The 17,835-nt window shown below is 39.4% G+C and overlaps 1 protein-coding gene across 12 annotated transcripts in view; it reads right to left on the bottom strand.

Annotated features, from left to right (window-relative positions):
- The window catches only part of LOC122887872 (RNA-binding protein Musashi homolog 2), a 239,742-nt gene that overhangs the window by 53,769 nt on the left and 168,138 nt on the right, over nucleotides 1-17,835 (bottom strand). For all 12 annotated transcript variants that reach the window (XM_044221504.1, XM_044221509.1, XM_044221506.1 and 9 more), the window contains exons 8-9: nucleotides 15,397-15,479; nucleotides 1,970-2,084 (exon numbers count right to left, since the gene is read on the bottom strand). In XM_044221504.1, coding sequence (XP_044077439.1) covers nucleotides 1,970-2,084; nucleotides 15,397-15,479 — 198 coding nt within the window. The remainder of the gene's footprint in view (nucleotides 1-1,969; nucleotides 2,085-15,396; nucleotides 15,480-17,835) is intronic.

The following is a 17,835-nucleotide window of genomic DNA, read 5'->3' as shown; positions in this document are numbered from 1 at the left end:
TCACATTACTAAATGAAGAATTTGCTGCCAGATGTATGCATCTAAGGAGAGAGCTATAGAGAGGAATATGAAAGTGTCGGAAAAGTGGATTAAGATACATGCTAAGTTAAGCTACTATCTCATGAAATTCTTAGTATGTGCATATCTACAAATATCGCAAGAGAGTGACAGGAAAAAAGAAAGTAGAAGAAAGAGAGAGCCCACTGTCTTTCCTACCATTGCACTAAATGAAGCCTGCCATTGTCTCTGGCCTGGTGGCAGCCTCTTAGTGCTCTTATTTGCCTTATTAATATGCATGCTAATGTACCTATTTTATGGCTCAACAGTTCTGATTCACTTTAAAATCAATTATCCATCTGGTACACCCATACCTCGCCCAGGCTGAAATGTGTATTAATTTCAGCAAACATACATCGGGCACAACACAATAAAGATAAATGCCTCGATTAGAGGCAGTAAACAAAGGAGCTAGGGATGGCTTTAATGAGATTTGGCACAAAAGGAGCTTACACTTTCTTAAATAATGAGCCTAGGGTCCCTTTTTCCAAATGCAAATTATATAAAGGAATGTTTCGCTGTCCTTGTTCCAATTTCATTTAGATAAGAGTGTCTCCAAACAAGTTAGCTGTTAATATTCTCACATGAGCACATCACTGCCTTTCTGCCTGCCGTCTCCCAATGGAGGGGAAGAGTGCTGTCCTCTTCGCAGACACATTAGTCTGTAATAAGTTCTGAAAAGTTCACTGTGCTTGTTAAATACTTCTAACAGATTAGATGCAACTGAATGACTTAGACAGAGCTGACAGAAGCACTTGGCCAGTCTTATCAAGACTTTTACCACAAAAAACTGTATAATCAGTCTATAATAACCCTGACAGTTTATGCAACTGTATATGGATAGATGGACACAGACAGATAGATAGATAAATACATAGATAGATAATGTAGATAATTAGTTTACTGCCCCTTGATTTTCCTTGTTAAAAAATAGTTCCACAGCTCAATAACTGGTTAAATCTACCAGTCCTATCCATTTAAAAAAGAAAAAAAAGAAAATGCAAAACAGGAACTGCTAAATACTGTATGACTTGCTATCGACTTTCAAAGCTGCTTTAAACATACGTTACCTGGTACAGATAAAAATGCATGACTGTGGCTCTGTCTGCACCTGCTACGAGAGGGAGGGGGTCTTTTACAATCAGCTGCATGTCTCTTTTGCTTTTGAAGGAAAAAATAAATCTTTTATGTAAGGGCAAATCCATTTGGTTGGGTCGCACATACAAATTATATGCATAGGAAATGACAGACAGACAGACAGAGAGAGAGAGATACATAGATAGAGAGAGAGAGACAGAGGGAGGGAGAGAGCAATAGTGTTAAATAAAAAGGGCCAAAGGCATGGGCTGGATGGTAATGAAGAAGGGTGGGCCAGCAGCTGAGGTCCCTGTAGATGAGATCTCTCCCTGACATGTGTGTCCCCTTCATTACCCATTAAGGGGGGCACAGTGATGAATCCTTAATATGACATTACACCAATTTTCCTCTTCATTTAGCCTGATAATGTGCTGGTCTGCTCCTATATGCCCAGGGGCTGCCTGTACCAGACGCGACCAGAAATAGACCACAGTGGCCACTGGTGGCACACCTTGAAGCAGCCTAATTAGGGGCAGCGCCCACCTAATGGGGCTATCGAGACGCGAGTTTGCATGAGTTGATTTTTTTTAGAAGGTAGAAATTGAATGGCGTGCATGTAAGACACTTCCTCTGACCCCCCCCAAAAACCCATAATCGGCTCAAATATTGTAACCTGCTAAAAAATTGGTGTCACTATAAAAATGATGAAATTGATGCCTAAACTGTTGCTTGATGGACCTTTTCAGCATGACTTCAAACTTATATAAAGGAGGAAAATCACTTGTTTGGGTATTTGAATATATGTGTGTGTTAAGTGGATGTGTGTATGACTCACTCAGCATGCCCATCCCCAGCATGAAGGCATCCATGGTGTAGGGCAGACCCCTGGCTCGCCCTCGTGTACCAGGTGGGAACATCACCTCCTTGGGCTGGGCCTTCTTACATTCTACCTATGTAGACAGACAAACACACACATATGCACATGTACACACACAAACACACACAGAGACAAACCATTAGACTGTGTAGGTACACAACCAGACAGATCTGACAGGGCTGTCTCAGCTCTTTAAGGTGGTTTTCTATTTGACTTGCACAGCACTAGATGTTTTCCATAGAGAAAAACAAGACTGAGTCAATCTGAGCACCTCACATTTTAGAGGAAAGTCTCTAAGGAAAACTTACAATCATGCTCCTCCTGCATTAAAGCAAAGGTTGTTGCTCTAGCGAGCATGTGCCTGGTACCTCAGGGAAATACAAGCTTAATTTTTTCCAAGAGTTTCTGAGACATCAAGGTAAGAGAAGACTGTTCTGCAATGCCATTACCACAGTCCCACTGTGTGGCAGTACGTCCAGTTTCTTTGTGAAAGGCAGTTATTTGTTTAATCCAAACACAGAATAATCTCAAAAGCAATAATCTCTCTTGGCAAAATGCATGCACTGCTGTTCGTTTCATTTAATTTAAATCTTGCCGGGCACTGTGTTTAAAATCTGAAGATGGTCAAAAAACTGGTGTTTTAAAACCAAATATGGTTATTTTTTGTGTAATGTTCTATTTGTGCATTGTGCATTTGTGTATGTCTGCTGGACTGAAATCCCCGGCGTCCCACAGTCCAATTCCACCTGCAGCACTCATCTCTCTCCTGCATTTCTTTCTCTCACTCCAGTTCTCACCATACAGGTTTGTTCATTTCCCATCTTGCAAGACTGACATCTCCTCCTCCTACATAACACATATCAAATGAGGGATGTGACAGGGGCAGATGAGGAGAAGGAGGAAGATGAGAGTCCTATTTACCACATATCTATCCTATCTCGATGAATTATAGAGAAGCACGATTGGCTGACAAGGGTGGCATGGTCTTGTGTCTGTTGGTTGTTCTTTGGTAGGCTGAGTCTGTTCACCATGCTGCACAATATATTTGCTCCACTGCCTGCTTGGCATCAGCCTGTCCATCTGTTTGTCTGTTTGCCTCCTGGCTCTCGCCTGCTTCTCCCTACTGCCTCCACTTAAGCAGGGCTTTCTCGGCTGCTGCGATTCACATGTCATCCTGGCCTGCTGCACAAGACAGGCTACTGCGCCAGTGCTGTGTTCACCTCAACCGAGGTACAGCCCGGCATCCATACAAATAGGCTTGCAACTCTGACAGGCCAGCGGTGCACATTACTATTCACACACAAACTCATACACACATTTACACACACACACACACAGAGAGGTAGACACAACGTGCTATTGCAAGTTGCCAAACTGAAATAAAACTTCACGTCTGTACGAAGATGCTGTGTTAAATGAATAGTATAATAGTAGCTGTATATCCAGCAGAGAGCTAGATATGTAAAGAAGGAACACTAATGAAAAAGGTTTCTATCACAGAGGGAAGGTTGCTGCGTTGCAGAGCTGTGATTTGTTGCTGTTAGCAGACCTTTCATTTGAAGCACACCAACTAAAGTACACAGTTCCCTCAGCCACTTTGTAGCTGTCACAGCTACTTTGCCCTCCTTGCTTGCCTGCAATGGTTTGACATTGTGCTGAAGAGAGCACAGGCACTCTTATCGTCAGGGAATGACCCCCAGCATGGAAGTAGGAACCGGGTGGGACAAATGGGTCTGTTAGAAATCTTAGCACACTGCTGGGATATTCACATGTTCACATAGCTGGGTGACAAATACAGCCGAGTTCTGCCCACATGAGACATGACAGTGTCTGATCAGCGTCCTCCAGTAGCCCCTGCCACATCCAGAGAGTTGAACGCTCAGGTAGCCTGCTGGGAGTAAGACAGACCCGGGTGTGAGTCATGCCTACATGCTCTCAGATGCGGGTCTTTGATATTCAGAGAGAGGGCTCCTTGTCATAGATTTAAAACCAGCCAGGAGCCAGGATCTGTGGTGGTGTGAGTGTGTGGGTGTTCACCTGCTTCAAACACACAGGAGTGTGTGAGAGAGGGAGGCAGGAGCTTTCAAGAGTGAACTAAGTCAAAGAACGAGAAAAAGAGAGGAGAACAGAGAGTACGGCAAGACAATTCTGAGCCTGACAATGAAGCACTGCAAAGGCTCGGCAGCTGTGAATGCAGGCATTCAAATTTTGCAATGTGTAAAGTTTTACAGACTGAACCTTTTACCACACTGTGGGAAAACACTACATTGACAAGATCTCATTTAAGTATTGTCCTGAACTATGGCTTGTGTAATTTGTCTAGGACTCTGGTTATGAAGGCAGCACAATATTGTGTTGTGAAAAGTATCATGATCCATCATTTAGAAGTCATGAATGGAGGTGTTTGAGCACCATGGTACCTTGCTGAAAAAAGGGGCAACCCTTTAACCTGCCTTGCCTTCACAGGAAAGTTACACCGTTTAGTGTGGAAATATAGCCCAGGAGATCTGAGAGCCTCAAACACACACACACACACACACACACACACACACACAGTTTGCAAGACAACTGACTGTCATGAGTGAATTCCTGCCACACAGTGTTGACAAGGTATGGTTACCTCAACCTGCATGCTTTCAACATATATCGAGATGTTTCCTCCTACTCTGTTGCACTGATATACAGCAGTTGACTTATCTTTGAGATTTGTGTCACTCTGTATCCCAAGATAAAGTTAGAGAGGGAGGGAAACAGAATGCCAAACAGTACAGCCTATACACTCTTAAAAAGTTCATTCATCTTTTTAGTAAGTTATTTGAAATACTGTTTGTGATTGGTTGGACAGCTAACAACTGGGAACTCTTTACTGTGTTAGTTTGAGCAGTCGGAGCAATTATTCAGACTCCAGCGTGCTACATACAGCTGTTAAAAAAAACCTTGGATCTTGTCCAAGCAACCTGCAGCCCAGTTTGTCAGGAGTAAAAAAGTAGTCTAAATCAACAACAGCAAATGAACCCAAAATGCTGCGTGCTGTAAGGAAACAGATGCTGACATATAGTAGCCAGTGGATACTGAAAAAAGGGATCCAAAGTAATTATATTTTATATTGTTTAAGTCTTCTAACTGGAAAGATGACCAGTTAAAAGTTTAGAGACAGGCTAATACAGGTTAGTCAACAGGCTTCTTGATGTAATAACTTCACTTATTTGTTTGTTAATTTCACAGTACAATGTAAACATTGTTAAAAAAACATTGAAAAGATGTAATGTACACTATATAGGGCATCTTGCTGAAGCTAATTTGCAGCCGTTGTCCCTGGTTAAGCTTTTAAATTTAAGGAAAGACAAATAAACAATCAAATAAATAAATAGGTGATAAATTCCATATCACTTCGATTAACAAGAAATATTTCAGTGTCATTGCAAAATATTTTATTTTGTTCTGCTGCTTGTTGTGGTTATGAAATCAGGATTTGCCTATTTTAATTATTCTTTCAAAACATCTCTACCAATCTACCAATAACACAAGCATGATATTGAAATTATTAAGTGCACATATGTACACAAACATACAGCAACATGCACTTGCAAGACCTCACAACAACTACTTGATCAAGCCCACTGATGAAGAATAAAACAAACAACTGCCTTTGTTTTCATGCACAAACCCTATGATACAAAGCAGAGAAACGCTCCAGTTATGACCTTTTCAATACATCTCCTATACATATTAACCTTGTAGGTATAACAGGAGGGCGTAGGCGGGATGGACCTGTAATGGCTGTCCTTCAGGGATGAGTGTTGTGGGTGTGGTGTGTGTGGGGTGTGTGTGTGTAGAGGGGGAGGTTTACGGCTACTATTAGCTTCACTAGTGAATGGATTCCATCAGTAGACTGGCAGCCTGAAGAAAGGAAACAGTGTGATTCATTTACTCCAGCTCCCACTCCCAGCTGAACAGTCAAAACACATAGACTGAATAGTTAGGAAATGTCAGGGCTCTGAACACACAGCATCGGGCATGGTGGTGAGGAATTATTCACTTAAGAAAAAGGCTTCTCACAACCATTTAACAAGTGGTTTATTTAAAGAACAGAATGACTTATAATCAAGTTAAAACAATATTTTTGAATTAAGCCAAGCTTTAGCAGTATGGTTTGTGAAAAAGCTCTATTAAAAGAAAATCTAGTGGTTAGAGGTGTTCTGACCAATGAAAGAGCAAGAGACAGACACTCTCAGATGAACAGCAGAAAATTTAATTGTGAGACATTTCTATAGACAATTGATACTTTCCTCTCCTTTGAAAACACTGTCATTCCTGTGAATCCAAAATGACCAGGGACTGTATTCAGAGATCTTATGTTACCACTAGGAGTCCTCCCAAATGATGCCAACAGTTCCTAACTAAGAGTTTCCTCTTAGCAGCTGAGAGAACTCATAAGCTAAGAAGGGACAGGGTTGACCCTGTTGCTAATAAAAAATGTTAAGGCATGTTGGCAATAAAACGGTGTGCTAGAATTAATAAAAGGCTTTTTTGAAATTAAGTGATTTAAAAGATGTCACTGATTCAGCAAGCCTGAGATCCAGGCAGGGAGTTCCAGAGCTGAGGGGCCTTGACTGCAAAAGGCCGGGAACCTTTAGTCTGGAGCCGGGACTTAGGAAGAGCCATCAGAGCCCTGCCTGAGGGCCTGAAGATCTGAAGCTAGAGCACAGCTTATAGGGGAGCAGCAATTCAGCAATGTAGCTAGAAGCTGAACCATGAAGTGCTTTAAAGGTGATCAGTAAAATCTTAAAATCACTTCTAAAACTAACTGGTAACCAGTGAAGAGAGGCTAAAACAGGGCTGATATGATCATGTCTTCTAGTAGTTCTCAAAAGCTGAGTGGCTGTATTTTGTACCAGCTGAAGGCGTGAGATAGTTTTTTGGCTCAACCCTGAATACAATAATCTAACCTAAATTAAATAAAAGCATGGATGAACTTACTATGTCTACAGTGATTGTTTGTATCAGCATATTAGTATTCATTATTACACAGGAGTGCAACAAACAAATCGAGGGAGGGAGGGAGGGAGGGAGGGAGGGAGGCAGACTGGTAGGTATGTAAGTGTCATTTAAAAAATTTCAGATGTTTTACAAACTGTCATAGATTTCATACATTAAAGAAAATAAAATATTCACTTGCTAAGTATTGTATCGGCATATGATATTTTCTCAGTTGACCGAGCATTACCTGCAACAGCTGACTGATTGTGAGCAGGTCTTAGTGATTTAGGAGTCCTCTGGACTACTGTACTTCTAGTTTCTCTCCGACTTAGGATCTACTTTTAGAGCTAACATGCTTTGTGAATTACTATTAGACCACAAACTTAGGAGTACTTAAGTTAGGACTGACACAGCCCTTATTTTAAGGGAGTTTCTCCTAACTCAGACAGTTAGGAGCTACTTTTAACCTTAGGATGTTTTGTGAATAGAGCCCCAGAACCTCAAAACTACAAATATCTCAAGCCTCCAGGGGTTCAATATTTGATACTCAAAAGATAGATTTGTTGAGTGTCACTTTAAGACCTCTGTGAACCAGTCAAAACAAAAAACTGTATGTCATGTTTTTTTATAAAAGAGGGTATTTACAGCAGACCATTCTGAATCGTTTGTATCCATGGTCAATAAAACAATTGGGCTAACTGAGTAATGGTAAATGTATCATAATAGTAAGAAGTATTGGATAAAGCAAAATGATGCCTTCGATGGCCAGCAATCTCACAGGAGTCATTATGTCTGATGATTTCTCTGCATGGCTATGTAAAAGGAATATGAGGTCATTTTAAGGACCAGGTGCTCCCTGTGGTGCCAAAACTGTTCCCTTGGCATGTTTCTATATTCCAAGATAATATTGTCCCCATACACACTGAGAGACACATTCAAAAATAATGCCATGATCATCAGTTTGACGTCAAATGGCTTCCATCACTTCCTTAATCAGCAGATCTGAACATCATTGAGCTTTTATGGAACGTCCTGGAGTGCATAGTGCGGAGTAGATTTCCACTTCCTTCATCCCTCAAAGCTTTCCTTCTTCAATGAAGGGTAAACATCCAATTACTTACAGTCCAGAACTTGTAAGGCAGCACTCCATGAGGGACTGAAACTCTTCCGAAGGGTGGTCCTACTTCCTTATTAGGCACTTGATGTTCAAACACTGTTAAAGATTTCCACTCTTTAAAAAAATATTTTCAAAGACATTTTCAACAACCCAGAGACTTGTTTCTTGTCTGCAGAAACTTCCTTTAAAATAGTGATAGCTAGTTTAGTCTATGGCTATAACCAAGTGTGTTCAGGGCTGATTTACACAACATAAGACCTAGGCGAATGCCACTCTCTCTCTCTCACACACACACACAAACTCTTGAATTCATGGTCCCTAGTTTGAGGGCTGTAAATTTTAATGTTCATCGGCAGCGCAACTGATTGGTTTGCAGGTTTGACACACAACAGCAGAACTGGTGCAGCTGGCACTCCCAAACTCAGAAGGTGGGTCTAATTAAAAGTAATTATGTTTGGTAAGCTGATCACAGACAAGCCACTGCTTATAGACATAGCTTAAAGGCTATAAGCTACTGCTATCATGAACCTTTATCACAGCTAAATGTATAATGTCTGCAGATTGATCAAATTATGTTTAATTAAGTGCACTGCTCCTAGAAAATTTGATCTTATGAACTTCCCAGTATCATCTGAAAAATATGTAAATGTCTCTCATAAACATCAAATTGACTCTTTTACAGCATTATGTTTGACCTATTCAGTGTCTGACTTCAGTGTGCCTTAAACATATTTCAAATATTCTTAAAGTATCTCATGATGTTTCTATATCAATGATACTGAAGTGACTTGATTACATTTTCTATTTTGTTCACATTATCATATTTCTATTACATTTTTACTTAATTTCTGTAGAACAGCAGGTTTATGGTATTTTTCTCTTTAGGTATCAGTATAATACACGTGTTGGGTCTGTTTAATTTGTATAATAGCCTTTTTCATTGAATTTTATTTTCACCAACAATATGACTATCATGCAGCTGGTCATGCATTGTTGGTGGAAATTTCATAAAACACCAAAAGCAGGAGCTTAACACTCATGGTGTTCAAGTCAGAACAAACATACTCACTTGTGTCAATTTGTATGTTCAATATGTAGACCTCCCCTATGAGAATTTGTCACTGAGATCATTGGATCATGTCCCCACAGAAGTCTTGTGCAAATACAGCAAAGCTGTAGGGGTTTTTGAGCTGTTGATGTTTGATGCTGTTATAATAATGCATGAACATCATAAACAACATTTATAGGAGGCACAGCTCCTATGACAATCCAACTTAAAAAAAGAAAAGCATTTGGCTGTTTGGGTTGTTAACTAGCATCCATATCTAGCAAAAATCCAACCCTGGCAGGCATAAATCATATGATGTGTATGTATTAGTCAATAATAGTGTGAGTGTTTCTCTTTTCTGAGTTACACAATCTACTTTTCCCTCTTCTCCACAGCTAATGTCAATTGAAACAATGTTCCACCTCACCATTCAGGATGTGGCAAACATAGATTGCAACTGTTTTTTACCTGAATATACTAGTTACTGAAGCTTCAGTATTTTTGGTATAGTACTTGGGAGTCCTTGCATAAGTTCATTAGTGCCTGAGTGGAACTCAGAAAACACATAGGTACTTATCTGCCAAAATAGGTTTCTAAGAGTCTAAGCAGGCTACAATACAATAGTTTCAACTCTAACTGTGTATATGTGAAACACTTTACAAAGTGAGTTTAAAAGTTGGCTCTAAAAGAAATGACATCATGAAGAAAATGAAAACTAAAAACAAATAATAGAGAAAAAAATCTAAAAAAAGAGAACGCATTTTCTACATTTTCTGCTTTATCGTGTTGGTATAATCCTGCCTCCTCTTCTTCTTCTTCTTCTTATTATTATTTAATGTTAGCACTGCATAGAGAGAGAGAGAAAGAGAGCGTTACACTGTATTAGGAAGTAAAGCTAAGGAAAATTTTGCTCCTTCAATGAAAAAATGCACTATATGGTGCTATTGTAAAAAAGAAATGTTATCCATCCTGTATCCATAATAATGAATTGGTTACATGATGCTATTTTTCTTTCAAAATTCTGCATATATCAATACAATGTGCAGAGTACATCTGTATGTATAAATGTCTGCCTGTATCAGTCTTTTCCTCAGTGACTGGGAGAGTCAGAGCTTATTCTCCTCCTCAGTGCAGTAATTGGTTGGTCATGTCAGGAAGACAGTGAGAAATTGACGACTAACAGAAAATTCCTCCCTCCTGTTGTGATCATTCGCTACTGTTGAATATTAAAAATGACACATTAAAGAATATTACCTTGAAGCACTTGACTAAAACCAATGTGAGTCCATTTTAATGGCACACTGCTGGCTCATCAGAGCCAATACTTGATAGGTATTATTATGAATTAGCTGCGCATGCATAACGGCAGGGTGGGGAGTGATAGAAGGACTCCTGTCTTAGAAAATGGAATTCACAACCTTTCTTTGGCTGTATTAAGGTGCTGTATTACTACAGTATGATTTAGAAATTCATATATCTGGAAACCAGAGGGTTTGATGAACTGTTAAAAATATTTGAAAACTGTCAAGCCATCTTCTGCTTATTGATTTTTATCCAACATATTTACTAGTTTTAATACAAGGGCAGCTGCTGCTACTGTATGGCTAAAGGATGTTTCTACAATCATGTGGAGCCCTGCACAGGATAATCCATACTTTTATCACATCCTCCATTTGCTAAAGCAGGGCAGTCTACAGAGGTGAGTGTAGAAGTCAGTGCAGCTGGTGGGGCAGGTTGAGAGCTTCTTGCTAAGCAGCACCCTATTTTAAATTATATATGAGGCAGAACTCATAGAGACAGAGAGAAAGGGCTCCTGAGAGTGAGGCCTTGGTAGCACATGAACACAGGGTGATTGACCAAGTCACTAAAAGGTCCAGTCACTCACATCTGAGTGGGCATTGACCCACTACACTTCCAGAGCCCTTGAGAGATCGGGCAAGGAGAAGGTGGGGTGCCCTGTACATCCACATCCCTCCCAAGTGGGGTGGAATTTCTGTCTGCATCAATTATTCAAGAACCATCTTAGATAACACTCGCAGGGAGGATGGATGAGGTCTATTTCTGTATAGTACTTCATAAGGATGAAGACAGGGGGGCATTTTTTATTTTCTGCGCTGGTGCTTCAGACACTGGATAACCAGTACTCTCCCTCTGTGCAACTAAGGTAAAACCTGAAGTGTCTTTGAAAAATGCTCTTAACACACTTCACATTCTTTTCTCTTTGCCAACATTCCAAGATGTCAGCACTTTGTAGAAAATCTGAGGGACACACTTATTTCCTGCATCCTAGGAAATTTAATGTACAGTAGGTGTTGCCAAGAGGGACCCTTACAAAGGCGACAAAAGCCTCAGAAAACTGGCCCTTGCTCTGTCCTTTCACACTGTACCCCCTCAATAATCCTCATCTTTTCTGTTAAGGTTTTTGGGACTCCCAGATGGGTCACAGAGTTTCCACATGTGTCATTTTCTTTTATAAGTAACTACACACAGGCTAGGAATACTCTTTTTGCAGTCACCTAACGTTTGATGCATTTTCTGGCCACACCCTGTGAAGTACATGTCACAGTGTACAATAGTGTCTCTCATCACAGTTGCGTGTGGTCACAAGCGCAAGAGACTTAAAGCTTCCAGCCAAAAGGGGTAACTGCTTATTTTACACTTTACATAGCCCTTCAGCAGCAAGGGTTTACTAAATATTGATAACAATAATAGTAACTGTCATGACTGACACATCAGCAAGTCAGATGTAAACTGACTGTAAGATGATGCATCAGAGACAGCTTTGATGTTACTGGCAAGATACAAGAGCAGAGGATGAAAAAATAAAAATAACCTATAATTTCTTCTCTCTTTCTATAAAGTCTCTCTAATAACAAATATTGCACTTGCAATGCATGAATGGGAGGTTTAATGCAACACATACACACAAAGAGAATGAATGGAAGGCAAGTGGTGTTATTTATCTTTAATAATGTCTTAAGGCAGAAACCACCAACGCAGTGCTTTGTATCTCTATGTAGCAGGGTAGACATAAGCAACTTTGCTGCTGGTGATTTTGCAGGTTTGGAAGCATGCATCCCCCAGGAGAAGCACACATGCTTTTCATTAACGGAACAGCTTAACATTTTCCCACATGCTTATCAACATTACTTTATACATGCTCCAATAATGCATGTATGCTTTATTGGAATAATATTTCAAAAACGTTCTACAGGACATCTCCTCCTCTGGATATGAAGTTTATTTGCTGGTAGAATAGCCAAAGTTTCCCTGGGCTATTAAAGTTCGTGCAACAGTAACATTATTTGTGCCATACAAAGGTTCTAGCTACAGTGGACGTGCTGTGTACACAACTCACTGCTAACCATGTCAGGGCTCAACACTAACTTTTAAAAGTGGTTGCTAGGCTGGCACCCAGGCATCAGCTTTTGGTTGCCGAAACTGAAAATATGATTGCCATTTTTAGTCACCTTATTTTTTAAGTAATTAAGATACTATGCAGTTACACGTAGTTACAAGAATGTTTAAAAGCTTTATTACAGGAACCGAATAAAATTCTTTGTGTTTTATCTGATACTTTACAAAATTTTAATTTTAAGTGTTATCAGTTAACGTGTCCACCCTCAATTCCTGGTATACAAAACACCAACATTCGTTTGTGATGTTGACGGTTAGTCGAACTTTTCACCCCACAGTCAAACAACTTAATTTGCTTCGCCATTGTCTCTAAAATAGATGCCTGTGCACACGCGAGTAAACGCACCAGCGCAAGTGCAACATTGTCTGGTTGCAGTTCCAAGTGTAACAGCAATATTTAAATATCACTAATGCAACAAATATTAAATATTGATTCATTTTGGGATGTAAAATGTCTAATAAGTAATTATTAGCCAAAACAGAAACAAAATAATTGACCACATGGTGGCGCTATAGATACAATGATTTAATATGTTAAGCATACATCTCGTGAAAAATATGTACAATTTGACGATGAAACGAAGTTTGTAGCACTAGCGGTACAGGAGGAGATACATGACAAAAAATGGCTGAATAATAATAATAATTTTAAATATGAGACTTGAGTATGAGACTTGCATTGAATGATGAGCACCTGAGAACACACAAAATGCAAAAATTGCTAAATTATTGGAAAATAGGTCTGGGCCACCCCAGGATTCAAACCCTGGACCTTTGCACTACAGAGCCTATGACTTGCTGACTGCGCCACTGGCAAGCTTTCAACACCCCTTCACACAAGTTGAGGCAATGACATCACATGAGCCAGACTGGAGATTTTTTGTATTTTTAACTTAAAACAGTCAAAATGTTGGTGAGAAAATTCTGATAAAAATCACACATCATCTGGTTTCGAGTGTACTGTCAAATATTTTGGTGATTTTTGATCACTGAGCAAAAAAGAAAATGTTGTGTATACAGTACAAATTCCTGCAAGATTCTGAATTGACCATAGGTTGCAGTGAGGCAAAGTATTGTCACAATTCAGTGGATGAGCTGAAAAAAATCCGGCTCTCTAGGACCTGTGGGATTTTTTGAAGTTTGAAATGTAAAATGTAAAAATCCAGAAAAAAAGAGCGAAGAGAGCCAGCTCACACTAATGAGTTAGCCTCTGTTGTAAGTGCTAGTTCTCTAATGAGGTCTGCGAGTTACGCAAAATTATTAGCAACGTTAGATCTTTTGTGTTTTATTTGGCCATTTGTTGATTACTGAACAACTGAATTTTGAGAGACTGAGTTATTTTGTTTTTACTTTATAATTTAGATAATTTACTTGTGTTTTTTTCCTGATTCAAACACTTTATTCATTTAATGTTGTGCTGTAAAAAAGCCAATGTAAATTGTTTAAAGAAAAAAAATTATTTTATAAATTAATAATGATTACTACACTATTGAACATTAACACGGCCAACTATTTACTAAGCAAATTTACATTCCTTATTAGCACTTCTGTTTACAATCCAATTATTATCTAATTAGAACTCCTTACAAATAGGCTGTGAGTTGAACTTAAATGATGCTCATTTTCTGCATGGTAAAAGTTGGGAGTGGAACACAACAATGAGAAATGTACTCCAGAGATTTGATATCAGGCTTGATGGTAAACAATTTTGTGACATAACAAATTGTGCAAAAATAGGTTGTAAATAGTTTTTGAAATCAAGAATTGACAGCATTGGCAGCAATTGTTATGTATTGTGTGTATAAACAGACACTGTTGATGTGTGATATTTGTGTGTTCACACAGTGCTATGCTCACATGTCAAAGGATCAGAGACATTTGATTATGACAGAATATCTTCCATACGCATATAGTTATTTCTGTCACACTCTGGCTTTTTTGGTTGCAATCCTGAGCATCGACTGTGATGCAGTGCAGAGACACAGAGGGATGTATACTGGGATCATATGTGACCTGGGCTGGTCCCTGGTGAACATGGTTCTACTACACTGGTCCTGTCAGTCAGACAGCCAGTCAGTCAGGTTCAGGAAGAGGCTGGGAGAGAGTGAGGACACACACTGAGAGAAGGAGCCCGACTGAACGGCAGTAAGACAAGTATTCCCTCCAGTCAATCACAATCCACAGAACCGCTCAAATGATGCAGGATTTCTCAAGAGGCCTGCAGGGTGGAACTGGGTGAAGGAGGACCTAATGTCACACTCGCTACACTGAAGTCGGTTCCTGTCAATTAGCATAAATGACGTGATGACTTGGAAAAATGCTACCAAACTCTGTAGAGTGCTCTGAGATGACCATATTACTGGTGTAAATAAAACAAGCATCACTGGGACTCTGTGGAAGGTGTTAATCCCTGACTAATGAACTCTGCCTCTGCCAGTAGCTTCCCTGTTGCATCCCAGGACATCTCCACCTGTGTGTGTGTGTGTGTGCATGTGTGTGTGTGTGTATGTGTGTGTGTGTGGTAGGGGATTCAGAAAGAGAGGGACAGGCTCCACTCTCCCGTCCCTCAGCCTGACAGGCAGACCTCAGCCATACAATTTCACGGTTTGTGGGCAGTACACACCACTGCTTTCCCATCCCTGAGACCCAGAGACCCAAAGTTTGTGTATGTGTGTGTGTTAGCCTGTGCATATGAACATGAACACGCACACACACACACACACACACACACACCTCCTTCGTTATTAATACTAGGGGAAAGAAGAAATCAAATATTAATCCTTCAACCTCTACCTTGAATTGAAAAAAAATGAGTGGACTTACCATTTTGTTATTGATTTCATGAAAATGAATTTCACAGACTTTCTCTACGATGTCTTCACTCTCAAAAGTTATGAAACCAAATCCTATGCAGAGAGAAAGAGAGAAGGGAGGGGGAGAAAAAGGAGGGAGAGAATGAGTTAGTGGAGAGCCTTAACAAAACTCCAGTAACTAAAAGACAATGCACCACAAGATGGAATATTATCAGGAGCCATATCCAGAAACTATGCAAGTACATTTGTGGATTGGCTTGGGCATGGAAAAGAACAAGTGAACAAGACAGACATTGTCCTCTTTAAATCAGGAATATGATGAAATCTGCCACATTATTAAGGGCACTCGAGGACCTCTTCTACAAAGAGAAGATGGAAAAACAGCACAAAGCTCATTTAATGAGATTCAGGGAGCTAGGGCCCAGCATCTGAATTTCATTAAATGCATTTTGTGTTCTTTTATTGAAATCTCACTGTATAACAAGCCCTCGTTTTTATGTTAATGCAGGCCTTAGAATGAATGCGTGGTTTACAGTGGGATTTTCATGCCATATTTATAGGATAAAAGCTTAACCCCTCTTTTAAACACAAAGACAGAGAGACAAGATGGTTTCAGACTTTTGAACACAAGTGGATTGCAATGCTCTCCTCTGTGTTTTGATGGTGATGCACAAAGCAATCTAGCTTCTGTATAGCTGGGGTTGAAAGGAAAACTGATATTCTATTACTTTTGCAAAATCGGAAACCGCACAAAAGAGAAACAGTTAGTGAATAAAGCAGCAAGTGGGACTGAAAGGAGATGAGTTTCTTTTCAAAACGACAAATACCCGGCGATGAAATAAAATCACCTCGGATTGAGCTTAAACAGCTGTCACTACAGACAACACACCATCTGACTAGCACACACTCCACAGGCAGCACCATGAATTTATTATTATGGAATGTCAGATGATACAGTAAAAACAGTCACCTACTGAATGTGAAAAGGGACTGATATACTAATGGGAGACACCAGTTCAAATATTACTTATTGATTGCGCTGATCAATGGTGAATATTGTCCTATTCATACAAGTTAAAGACAAATCCACGTGTTCAGGCATCAGCTCACAGTCATCATCCACTTCACAGGACAAATCTCAAGGTCAAAGACTCAAGGGGAAGCTTTTTAGAGCTGAGCATCCTGCACATATTCACATACCATCATAATCATAATCACATACTGCATACAAACAACAAAAAATTGTCAACCATCAGAGATTTTGCTGTACTGTTTATACCAGGGATGCAACTACTGATTATTTTCATTATCAATTTATCTGCCAATTATTTTCTCAATTAATCGATCAATTGTTTGGTAAACAAAATGTCAGAAAATAGTGAAAAATGCCCGTCACAGTCTCCCAGAGTCCAAGGTGATATCCAAATGTCTTGTTTTGTCCAACCAACAGTCCAAAACCCAAAGATATTCAGTTCACAATGATATAAAACTGAGAAAAGCAGAAAATATTAGACAATATTTCGTATTTTTGCTTTAAAAAATTACAAATGATTACTCATCTTTCAAAATAGTTGCCTATTAATTTTCTGTTGATCAACAAATCAATTTCAATATCCACTAATCGTTGCAGCTCTAGTTTATACTGAGGTAGTTATTCCTTTAATATCTGGTTGTATTAGGCCATTGCTGGATATGTTGCAGATCAATGAGCAGGACTGCTTTATTAGTATTGGATACACAGGATTTTTGAATCTATGTGATTAAATACCTTTATTTGTCAGGTATTTAATTCACTGGATAAGTCAGTTCCCATTTGGTTAGTTTATATATAAACAGTTTACCATACTGATCATATCATAATCTAATTTAATATCACAATATGAAATCACATATATCAAAAACTCACCATATATTTCATCCATATCACCCACCCCTACTATATGCATGCTGGTTGGTAAATATTTAGCACCTTAAGTCTCTTCATATTCACACACATGCAGAAGTGGCAAAACAAAGTGTACTATAATACATTAGTCTCATAAGCAGCTTATTCTATTAATTGATCAGATCATCCAGAAAGGTACGGATTTCTTTTTCAGGAGCTGCTGCTTACTAGCCAGCCTATCATAAACACTGGCATTTATGGTTCCGTCATAGAGTCTTTATCTCTCACTTGCATTTTTATTTTCTGCCCCTACTCCAGCTCCTCCTCCTAAATAACAAAAGATTCTCCTCAAGCTCCTCTTCTGCTCCTTACACAAGCTAGAACATATCAAACCAGCTTTGTCAAAATAAGGTTTGGAAACCTAATGTGTGAGCTGATTAAACATGGACAACATTTAATCTGATGAGATCTTATGAGACAGAATATCAATTTCCACTGAGACATCTCAACACTGAGTTGCGGCAACACATGTGTGAGGTGGGGGGAGACAAGGGACCGGTGATG

The sequence above is a fragment of the Siniperca chuatsi genome, linkage group LG14 (assembly GCF_020085105.1).
Source record: "Siniperca chuatsi isolate FFG_IHB_CAS linkage group LG14, ASM2008510v1, whole genome shotgun sequence".
Classification (NCBI taxonomy): domain Eukaryota; kingdom Metazoa; phylum Chordata; class Actinopteri; order Centrarchiformes; family Sinipercidae; genus Siniperca; species Siniperca chuatsi.
Note: the sequence above shows the minus strand (reverse complement) of the source record. Positions and strands in the feature narration are given on the sequence as shown.